This window comes from Manis pentadactyla, chromosome 12 (assembly GCF_030020395.1).
Source record: "Manis pentadactyla isolate mManPen7 chromosome 12, mManPen7.hap1, whole genome shotgun sequence".
In the NCBI taxonomy this organism is placed as follows: Eukaryota; Metazoa; Chordata; class Mammalia; order Pholidota; family Manidae; genus Manis; species Manis pentadactyla.
Genome location: NC_080030.1, coordinates 54,773,699 through 54,785,837, shown reverse-complemented (window position 1 = coordinate 54,785,837; position 12,139 = coordinate 54,773,699). Strand labels below are relative to the sequence as shown.

Genomic DNA, 12,139 nt, shown 5'->3' with positions numbered 1-12,139 from the left:
TGCAAACTCTTCCACTGTCCAGCAACATTATCATTTGTCTTGAGTCATCTGGTCTTTCTTTGCCCCCTACCCTCTGTCTTCAAATTAAGTCTTATGGAGGAAAGTTTGGAATGAAGACAGTTTTCAACAACAAACATTGAATTCCTAGTTCCAGGTGACTTTAAACCTCCAAATAGCATCTAGTTAGCCTGAGATCCAATGGGTCTTTGGAAAAAATTCTGACTTCTATCAAGCACATATGCGAGCCAGTGGTCCTTAGACGCCAGTATGCAGAGGATAACTGGCCTCTCTGTATTTCATATGGCGATCCTGAACAGGGCTCAACTGATGAGCTTAGTATCCTTCAGAATCCTTGGGTCCACCACATACAAATGACTCAGCAGGTCCGAGGGAAAGCCAGGATTCTCTAGTTTGAAATATTGCAGATGTGGTGGTTTTGAAATATTTCCATTAATTCTTTGAAAAATCCTCTCTTCAAAAGGTAGAGAGAAATGCCCTCCACTTGAGTTGAACCCAGGGACTTGTTTCTCATGAACAGAATATGACAGGAATTGTGACCTTTGTGTATGTGACTTTCAGACGAGGCATAAAAGATACTGCAGATTCCTTGTGATTCTATCTCCCAGTTCACTCACTGTGGGGCGGAGGAGGGCCAGGAGAGCAGGCAGGCAGCTTACGAGGGCACCAAGCAACCCTCCAGAGAGGTTCATGTGTCATGAAAAGGAGGCTACCTGCCGGCATCCCGTGTGCGAGCTATCCTCCTAACAAGCTGGCTAAGCTGCTCTCAAATTCCCAACCCAAGAATTTGTGGGATACACATGTTTGTTGGTGTTGTAAGCTGCAAAGTTTTGGGATAACTTGTTGCACAGCAACAGATAACTAATAGATATGATTCTGACGCAGGTGCTCTAAACACCACGTTTTGCAAAACACTGGATTCAGCCAATAACAGGAACTGTAAACCATACCTGAATTAATATGCTGAAGCTCCAACAATAGGCATTTGGATGTACGATTCTTTATTTATTAAGAAAACTTCACTTACGAAAGATCCCCAGATTAGCCTCGGGGTAGCATTTTCAAGTCCCCAGTGAGCATTTCCAAATCACAATAATTAGATTTTTTCATGAAAAAAAAAATCTAAGAGGCAGCACAGGAGAAAAAGGGAGAGCAAATAAAGAGAGCAAGCAACCTAGTCCATCACAAGCCAGCTGATTCTTACCAGGGGCAGCCTCTGGTTTGACAGGTGTCCCCTCTTCAACTGTGGCTTCTTCCACCTTCACTAAGGGTGCTCTGCCCTTCAATGAGGGCTCATTGGCAACTTTCTGAGGTCCCTTCTCGGGATCTTTTCTCTCAGGCTCCACTCTGACTTCTCTCTTGACAGGGCGAATGTTGCCAGGGGATGGGGGCCAGGCCTGAGCAGGGGCAGCTTTGACTGATCCAGGAGGCAAGGATGACGTTGGTCTGGGTGTGCCAGGCAAGTGAGGGAAGGACTTGGAGGGGAGCCTGCCCAACAAACAAACAATGTAAATAGAATGGGACACATCAGAACAGGCTTGCCAGAACCTTCCTTTCCCCATGCCGCTACCATGTAATGTCCCTAAAACACCAACATGGAAAAGAAATGAAGATACGTAGCTATGTATTTCTTTTATGTGGCAAATAAATGCAGAAACGGTCACTTTAAAAACTCATTCCAGTTTTCTTTTTTCTTTCTTATAAGGAAAGATGTTATTCTCTAAGTCAAGGCCCAACAGTGTGGGGAAAACAGTTTCCTTTCATAGGACAGCTGCTAATTCTCCAACAAGGAACAGCCCAGCCACACTCTTAAATTTCACTTACCAAAGTCGGGAGGAAGCTGTTGATCTTGCTTTGGGATGAGATGGAGATAGAGCCCTTCGGAAGCCAGATGTAAGGTGGAAGGGTACATTTTCTCTCTCTCTCCCTCTTTTGTAGCCCTAAGTTCAGAGAAACACAATAATTAGATTTTTTCATGAACAGAACAACCATATTCAGAGTATTCAACAGTGGAGCTGCAATCCGTTGAATGACTTTTTGGAAATTTTCCAACCTTTGTCATATATATCCATTCCATTCCAACAAAAGACCCTTGTTATACTAAAATTGAACATTATAAGTGAATTAACACACCTGACACTGTGTTCTGGATGTGTGATCTGGAGCTGTATTTGTTTTAAAAAAGTTTACTTATACCCATAGAAAGCACCTTTACTTTGTGTCTAAAATTACCTGCAGCAAATCTCTCTTAGTCTGGTTTAATCCACACAAATGTCGAAATAAGAGCCACTTTGAGTTTTTATCTTCCTCACTTTTAACTAAGATACACCTTTATCTCTTTTAATTCATTAGCATCTTTTTCCCATCCTGGAACTTTTTTTTAAAATTTACATGTCTCCTATGTCAGATGATAATTCATTTTTCTTTGTACTGATGTTATACAAACAAGTCCTTCACCTAGTATCCTCCTGCTCTCAAAGGAAAAGTCAGGTGCAAGGTGAGGAATTTTAGCTCCTTTTAGTTTTCTTCATTAGGGATGAAACTGAAATCTGAGGGTGGCCAAAATTCAGCCAATGAGATGATAACTTCCTAAGTCAAAATAGGCAAAGCGAAACTCAGAAGTGTTCTTATAGTCTCAAGTCAACCAAAACAAAAAAATGTACAGGGGAAGAAAGACTCCTTCCAAGTATCTGAAACTTGCAGGCTGGGATGGGAATGGATGCTTGCTGGAGGCACCCATGTGCAGATCTGACAGCCCTTCATTCTGTGGGACCCTTGCAGGAAAGCCGACTGCAGGGGTGCAAGGGAAGGGGCAGAGTATTAGCCAGCCTCAGGGCCGATAAGCTGGCAGTGTACCTTTTCTGCCTGGCTCAAGCATCACTATCTTTTCCCTCTTCCACCCCTTTTTTTCCCTTCAGTGCTCCTTCTAATTGCTCCTCTCCATTTTCCTTACTATCATCCTAGTTGATGGACTGGCCTACAGATGGGGAGAAAAACGTCTAAGTGTCAACTAATATTATCTTCCCAGAATTTCTGAATAAAGTAAATGAGGAGTGGGGCAGAAAAGAGTTTTACAAGGTGTGTGCAGCTCCACGTCACTTGTGGCTGCATGACCACCCTTTGCCCCCATCTCTGGTCCCTGATGGTGGGAGGTGGGACTCTGGAGAGCAGCTGTAGTCTTGGATTGCAGAAGTGGCAAGGCACCATGTGGGACCCTCCTGGCAGGTGTGCAGGGTGGCAATTATGCCTCTGACAGATCAGTCCCAGAGTGGAAGGCCAAGAGCTCTTCCCGAGGGAAGTTTTGGGTTAAGTACCTCAAGCAGTTATCCTTTTTCTCAAGACATTTTAATCTGGCTGAAGTCAGATTGAGAAGATCTGAATGGGAAACCAAGTTGGGAAGGGTAATTTGTGATGTGGAAGGTTTGTGGATGAATTTTATCATCCACACTATGATAAAACAAGCATAAGGGAATAAACCTACAGGAAGGTGCATCATCCTCGGATAGTCTTCTTTTTGTTAAAGTCATCAAACCAATTCTTTCCTTCCTAAAATCGACCTCCCTTTAATCACCTTAAAGGAGTGAGGGGAACAGTGAAGGGAACAGTTTAGAAAGATGTTCCATACTTGAGATACACCCTCTCAGGCAGGTATATGCTTTCACCTTCTTAGTTCTTTTAAATGTCCTTTCACTGGTCTTGTACTCGATCACCTCTTAGGGCACGTAAAGGTGCTCCTGATTCTAATTCTGATCTGAGTTAAAAGCCAGTGGTCTGTACAATAATCTTTCCTGTTACCACTTTCCAAAACACTAAAGTGGAATACACAGAGCAAGCCATCCATGTCAATAGTCTGGAAAACTTACCAGCAGGACAGACTCTAATTTTACAATTAGAGTTAGGTTTAGAATATAAATAACCCCCAAGAAAGAGAAGACAGAGACTCCGAGGCAGTGCTTCTAATAGAACCGTCTGGGATGAGAGAAATATTCTTATCTATGGTGTCCAAGATGGGAGCCACGAGCACATTTGGCTATTTGAATTTAGATCTAAATTAATTAAAATTAAAAATTACATTCAGTCTCACAAAACACATTTCAAATACTCATAGTAGTCACTTCAATTTAGATCTAAATTAATTAAAATTAAATAAAATTGAGAAGGAAATTAAGAAAGCAATCCCATTTATAATAGCTTCAAAAAGATGCTCTTAGGAATAAATGCAACCAAAGAATAAACTTGATCAAGAAGGCAGAAGACCAGTTATGCTGAAAACTGGAAGACACTGCTAAAAGAAATTAAATACACAAATAAATGGGAAGACATCCTGTGTTCATAGGCTAAAAGACTTCTTTTTTAAGATGTCAATACTACCTGAAACAATCTACTGAAACAAAGCAATCCCTATCAAAAGCCAATGTCTTATTTTGCATAAATAGAAAAATCCATCTTAAATTCATATGGAACCTCAAGGGATCCTGAGAAGACAAACCAATCTTGAAAAACAAGAAGAAAGTTGACAGTCTCACTTCTTACCTTCAAAACATATTACAAAGCTACAGTAATCAAAACAGTATGGTAACAGCATAAAGGCGACATACAGACCAATGGGACAGAATAGAAAGCCTGGAAATAAACCCTTGTGTATATGATCAAAGGATCCTTGACAAAGGTGACAAGACCCTTAGTGGGGAAAAGTCAGTTTCTTTAATAAATAGTGCTGGGAACATTGAATATTCCACACACAAAAGAATATAGTTGGACCCTTACCTTATCTTTAATCAAAATGGATTAAAGAGCTAAATATAAGACTTAAAACTATAAAATTCCTAGAAGAAAACAGGGAATGCATCATGACAATGGATTTGGTAATGATTTCTTGGATAAGACACCAAAGGCACAGGCAACAAAAGCAAAAAGAGACAAATGAGATTACATCAAACTTAAAAACTACTGTGCATCAAAGGATACAATTAATTGATTAAGAAGGCAACCTACAGAATGGGAGAAAATATTTGTAAATCATATATCCGATAAGGTAATGACATCCATAATATGTAAATAACTCCTACAACTCAACAACAAAAATAAAATTAAAGAATAAAAACATAAAATTAAATACTAAGATTTAAAGATGGGCAAAGGACTTGAATAGATATTTCTCCAAAGATGATATGCAAATGCCAGCCATCACACAAAAAGATGCTCAACATCACTGATCATTAGAGAAATCTAAGTCAAAACCACAATGAGATAACACCTCACACCATTAGAATGGCTACTATAAAAAAAAACGAAAACAAAAACAGAAAATAAGCATTGGCAAAAATGTGGGAAAACTGGAACTCTTATGCATTGTTGGTGAGAATGTTAAGTAAAATGGGTGCAGTTGCTATGGAAAACCGTATGGCAGTACCTCAAAAAATTAAAAATAGAATTACTGTAAGACCTAACAATTTGACTTCTTGGTATATATCCAAAGGATAGGATCCTGAAAAGATACCTGCACACCCATGTTCACTGCAGTGGTACTTGCAATAGCCCTGAGGCAGATGCAACACAAATACTATTGACAGATGAATGGATTAACAAAATATGGTGTGTATATAGACACATATATATACACATACATATAATAGATTATTATAAGCCCTAAAAAAGGCAGAAATCCTGTCACATGCTACAACATGGGTACATCTTAAGGACATCCTGCTAAGTGAAACAAGCCAGTCATAAAAAGACTGTGTGGTTGCATTTATAGGGGGAATCAAAAGTAGTTAAATTCATAGAAACAAATTCAAATGGTGGTTGCCAGGGACTGGGGGATGTAGGAGGAAATAGGCAGTGTTGTTTAGTGGGTATAGTTCCAGTTTTGCAAGATTAGAAAGTTCAGGATATTGGTGGTACAACAATGTCAATATACGTACCACCACTGAACTGTACACTTAAAGATGGTCAAGATGGTAAATTCTGTTATTTTACTACAATTAAAATATTTTAAAAAGGAAATTAAATGTAAACTTTGGTCTGTCAGTCTAACTAGGCACTTTTCAAGTGCTCAGTAGCCACATGTCGCCAGCTGCTCAACAGAATTCCACAGTGCAGCTCTGGGGTATAAATTACTGGTGAGTCATTTTCCGGGAGTAGGTATTTGCCAAAATATTTAGCAGTATAGAGGTGAAAAGACGGCCAAGAGGTCAAATACAGAAAGTAGAAGGCATTAAAGAAATGAGAAAGTGGAGGATCATATGGATCACACAATGACAAATCCTATGATTTAATCTGTTGGCTAGTGGTCAGCTCTTAACCCTTCTCCTGCAGTGTTACTTTATGTTTTTGTTTTTCCTTAACAAGATATTTTCCCTTTGGTGAAAGCTTTTCCTGCTCCAGTAAGTACCCAATGTTTGGGGCCAAATCGGTTATGCTGAACCGAATCTTTTTGTCCATGGCTAGGATCTCTGAAGCACAAATGTGCTAATGATGGAAAATTTCCCAGACATCAAAGGTAGTTTCACCTTTGGCTTTAAAGGCTGGAGGTCTGAGTCAATCATAAATGCTGATTCGTGGAAGCCACAAGAGCTTGAAAGAAAACTGCCTGTAGGTAAAACCATCAAGCTCTCACAACCTTCAAATTTTCCTCAAAGCTTAAGCAAAATCCTTTTAAGTATCTATGATCGTTATAAATCTGACTTGCTCTGGGAAATAAAGATTTTAAAAAGGGGTCATGGTATTACCATGGGAGAGAGGCAATGAGATCTGGCTGACTGGAGGGTCCTTTCCAACTGAAGTACAAGTCTGGGGACCACAGAACAATGTGTGCATCTTTCAGCAGGTGCCAATTAACAGACAGATGAGTAAGATTTCTGGAGACATACAAGTTACTTTACTGCATTTACAACATGACGAAAATTAATGTTAGCTCAGCCACCTCACCAGTAATAACAAGTACAAATTACATTCTTCACTTGCAAAATCTGAGTCTGTAACACAGTCCAATGGCCTTGCAAGAAGTAGTTACTTAGTGCATAACGCCTGTTTTCAAAATACTTTGCCACTGTATTTTAAGATCTGAGTCTTACCAGGGATTAGCTAAGCAGATGAAAATTCTTCATCCTGCTTTTCAGTGAACCACAGTTAGAGTTCAGCCAGCTTCTGAATAGGGTTGGAATAAAATGCAGAAACGGCAGTCCAGGCTCACTTTCCCTTCAAACTTCAAAGGCGGTAGTTTAGCCACTCTTACATGCTTGAACAATGAAGTTTTCACTTTTCACTTTTGAGTGGGAGTAAAATTCCCGAGTGGAGAGAAAGTGTGGCGACACTACTGCCTGGCCAGCCAGATTTGAGGTTGATGGGATGGATGGGACGGTGGGTGCCGCCACTCACTCTCGCGTCCACACTGCCCCTCGGGGTGGGGCCCACTCTGCACACAAACAGCAGGCTCGCCTGTCTGCTCCCGACAGCTACTCACCGCTGTGCCATGAATAGTCCTCCTCCGTGCGGGGCCCTCAGGTGGTGTTACCCAGAATTTTGGTCGATCCATCGTATTTCTAGAATGGGCAGCTTTGTAGGGCGTGATGTTGATGGGGCTGCAAGATGCTGAACGAGGACAAATGGGGATAACTAGGGTGCAGGTGATTGTTTTACACACAAGAGTGCCAGAGGAGCAGTTGAAGAAAAGCCAAAAGCAGGATCAGGAAAAGGAGCAAAGCAGAGATAGAGAGAAAAGTAGGGAGAAGATGTTATTACCTAAAGGTGCCCAGAACCATCACACTCAACTCTCCTCACAGTCCTATCAGTTTTTGGTATGTCCAAAGGAAGGAACGTCCAAATGAAAAATCTAGAATATATAAGCTATTTGGCTATTTAAATACTGATTAAAGTTATAGGTATAATCTAATAATAATGGAAAGCAATGGCATTATATTCCTATAAACTGATGGTTCTGGTAAAATGCTACATTAGTGATATAATTTTTATATGAGAACTGTTTAAAATCAGAATTCTCCTAATTAGCTTAAAGATGGAACAAAAGGTGGAAAGCAGGAAGCGAGCAAGCAGGCAAGCAAGATACACTCCGACTATTTCAGGATTAAGTTCAACAGCCAGTGGGAAAAAAAGCAAGTGAATTTTTTAAATGTTATGACCAAGTCTTACCAGATGTTAAGACTTGTTACAGGATAAGTAATAATTTCCAAAAAAAAAAAAATCCTGTTGATGTTTTGTCTATTTAAAGGCAAATCAAATGCATGCTCTGGGTTTTCCCCAAAGCCAAGGCATTTGATGGTTCATAACAAGCAGCAGTAGAACAAATGGGGAAATGGGAATGTGATCACTTAAAACAGTGAATAGAACATACATATGTTAGAATTGCGAAAAATAAAGTTGAACCATGAATAGCTTTTATAGTTTTACTCAAGATGGAATATTTTTTGAAAAACCACAGTTTCTGACCATTCACCTCCAAAGGAACACTGTCATTGATCAAGTGATTCTGAGCAACAATGGGTTGAAAGAAATTCATACAACACTGTGTAGGTATCAGAAGAGTAGGTACTAAGGTTCCATGGTTCTTTTACAGGTCTTACCCAGGAATCTTGTTTTCCAGCAAAAAATAGGACAAACTGAGGAAAATACTATGTATTTGGATGTTATAAATAAATACATAAACTTACCCAACTCTAGCCATCATAGCAAACGCTTAAATTTTAAAAACTCAAGAGTTTACAACTCTTGAATTATGAAAATACTTAAGAATTACAGCTCTTAATTTCAGAATTATAAAGTATTTGTTGTTTTGGTTTAACCTATAGACAGAAAATCAATCAAGTTACACCTTTAATTCATGTGCTCACTTTCATTAAATGCCTAGCAGAATCTTTTGGTTATAACTGAATGGTCAAGGTAGTGAATGGACTGGAAACTGCATTCTCTTTTCCCATCAACTGAAAACAAGAACTCTACTCAGGATAAAATACCACACTTTGCATTCCTTCAGTTCTCTTTAGGAGAGCTCGTGGGTGTCTTAAGTGATATAATGGTTTGCTATAGTCCTTAATGGTGAAGGAAGTTTCCTTTACATTGTGAGAAAGGAGAACCTTTTGTCATTTTGCCTGTGATCACAAGGGTAACTATATGAAAATAATCTTTTCTCAAGTGCCACAACAAAATATTTGTGTTTCCCAGAGAGGGAAAGAATTCACTAATGCAAAATTCTTCCAAGCCCATCAAATGCACTTAAAGACCAACATCCTGGCACAAGGCACTCCTGTGGAATGAATGACAAGGAGAGGCATGGCCAGGGGCCATTACCCTTGTTCCATGATCAGGAAACCCCAGACAACAGGCCTACTCTGAGGCTACTGGTCTGGCTCTGAAAAATGAATGAATCACACAAGTATGATTTCTTCTTCCTCTAGTGGTAAATAATAATTTCAGAAGGCATCTATAGAGCATTTCTGGAGACCATCCTCAATGTAAGCTAATTTCATCATGTCTCTGGTTCCATCTTCATTATTGTGACGTGGTAGAATTAAGCAAAGGAAGAAAATATCCTTAAACTTATCTGGTGTAGTGTATACAAAATCCTCACGTTTCATTGTTCAAGGAACACTGTCTGGCTAAAACAAACACAAATTCCTTTTAAGGATATAACATTTCATGGAATTCATTGTTGTTTCTGCACAGCAACTACTGAAAAACCTGAGACCTTAAATCAATTATTCTAATAATCTTGCTCTTCTGAAGAAACAGTAAGAGTTATGTATAGTTATTTTTTCCCCCAGAGTGCCCTCCATGTCCTGGAATAGGTTTATTTAACATGAAAATTCTTTTACGGAATGTCTTTGAGGAGGTCTTCCACAATATCTGTATTTCCTTCTCTTTTTGGTAGCAAGTGTGCATTAGTATAACTCATTCAAAACTTTCTATAAGATAATGGGTACAGAGAAAAGATAATGCAGTTCAAGTGGTTGGGGGATTGTATAGAGAACAGGAAAATTATGTAATAAAATAATAATATTAATAATCATTATTGATGTTACTATGTGCGGGTATTATTCTAAGGATCTTACATGTATTAACTCATTTAATCCTGAGTTCTAATAATCATATGGAATTAAAAAAGTAGATATGGAAAAGTCAACCCAAAGCAGTGGCCAGAAATGAGAGGTATGGGACTCTGATTTCCAATTTTCAACTGCTCCTATTGCTTGTTCTGGAAGTTTGCGATCATGGGGGAAGGATGGTTGTTTGGATCTGCTATTGTAACCCTGGCTCTGGACAGAGGTCATCTTCTTGCCGGTGGCAACTGGATATAAGATGAACCCAAGGGAAAACAGTAAAATGGGAAGAAAGAATAACAGGAAAACAGGTGGAACAATATAACTGATGAAAAAGGTGTTTTTGACAAGAACATGTAAGAGATGTTTATATATATAATTTCAAAGGGAAATTTAAAAAAACCAACAGTGTGGGTTCCTTAAACATAAGCTGTGTCAGTACAATAAAAGGTAACAATGACCGAAGGAATGTATTAATAAAACAGGCAACTCAAGTAAAGGCTATGCATTGCTTACACTAAAATAAATTCCAGAAATTTATTCATTTGTGAAAATGAGAATGGAGAAGTTGCAAAGTAAAGAAGAGCCAGTTAGCAGACACAACGCACTTTGATTGAGCAGAACAGTGAACAAGGAAGATGGAAATGTGGGCAAGTAAAATGAGTGGAAAATGAGGAAATGGTGTTGGAAAAGACTAGAGGAAGAATGAAAAAATTGACAAAAGTTAGTGATGAAAAGCAAAGAGAGAATTTTTTTTGTGAGGCAAGTCCTTTACTATGAAATAACATACAATGTGGAGTTTCAGAAGCATGATAGTCATAAATTATTTAGATCCTATGAAATAGGACTGAAAAGAATTATAAAAGTTCTTCAGTTAGCTGGACATAAAGATGACTTGTGTAAAAGTGTGACACTCATAGGGCATACAAATAAGCAGTACTTTTTACTCCAGAAAAATCTCGGATGCAGTGTGATAGTTGACAGGTGAGTTACCTTACAGAAAACACAGAACGCGGTGGTTCAGCTAGCTGAATGCACAATTGCACAGAGAATCACTCAGGGTGCCAAGCATGGAGAGATAAACTCATTTAAGATCCAGTCCTCCAGTTTTCTAAGTGACTCTGGTAGAAGTCACTGTCACTGTACTTAGTTTCTACAGGCAGGTGGTAGGAATGCCCACACTTGTTTTCTTGACTATCTCCCAGGGTATTCTGAGAATTAGGGTTGATAGCTCACTGGGCACCACAGATGGAAGACATCATAAAACCACTAAGAATTATTATTTGTAAAGAAGGTTAATGAACATGAAAAGGCTTGGTGAGGCACAGCATTTTAAAAGGGAACTTTATGAAGAGGCTATGCAATTTTCTAATGCCAAAGATGAGGGCCAGCAGACTGGTCACATAGATACACCAACTGTGCCCAGAGATATCTGGGAAAATCCAAATAAATTCACCATGAGAGATGTTACCAAAAGCCATGTTTCCTTTTAGCTAGATATCGGCTCTACACTAACCTCTCATTAAACTAACTGATTCATGCAGGCATGTTTTGCATTTCAGAAAAGTAGAAGAGTTACATAACTAGTTATAATAACCAGTACTTGGCACATTTTAGATATTTTCAAAGTATGTAACAAAAAAAGAGCACTGTAATTAGCCTTCTCTACAATTCTTAGAATCCTGAAAGGATACCATTCCTAGATTATATAAAAAAGACTGGTGCAGGGAGGATAAGTAGTAGCCCACAGCCACATCATAAAACACTATGCTTAAACTGGCTTGTGCTCTGATTTTATTCCCAAGTCCACATGTTAGTATTAAACTCAATTATTTCTACGTCTGATCATCTGCTCAAATGCAGAGGCAGAAAGAAAGGTAGGTAAAGGATAGCTTTTTTTGGTGATGTTATAAACAGACAGAAGCATCTGAAGCCATCTGATCATGGGGAGGGGCATCCTTTGCCTGTCTGGCATCTGGTGTCCAGATAAGATGCTGAGGCAGATGTGAAGAAACAATACCAGGGGCATGAAAATGACACCAACAGACACGTTTCCAAAGCCATTC

General features: G+C 39.1%; 1 protein-coding gene across 7 annotated transcripts in view; it reads right to left on the bottom strand.

The window, feature by feature from the left end:
- MAP7 (microtubule associated protein 7) overlaps positions 1–12,139 on the bottom strand; it is a 172,103-nt gene that overhangs the window by 16,356 nt on the left and 143,608 nt on the right. For 5 of the 7 annotated variants that reach the window (XM_036903704.2, XM_057489161.1, XM_036903706.2 and 2 more), the window contains 3 exons: positions 7,484–7,635; positions 1,843–1,958; positions 1,223–1,506 (listed from right to left, as the gene is read on the bottom strand). In XM_036903704.2, coding sequence (XP_036759599.2) covers positions 1,223–1,506; positions 1,843–1,958; positions 7,484–7,635 — 552 coding nt within the window. The remainder of the gene's footprint in view (positions 1–1,222; positions 1,507–1,842; positions 1,959–7,483; positions 7,636–12,139) is intronic. The other 2 variants (XM_036903707.2, XM_036903703.2) reach the window with 1 other exon arrangement.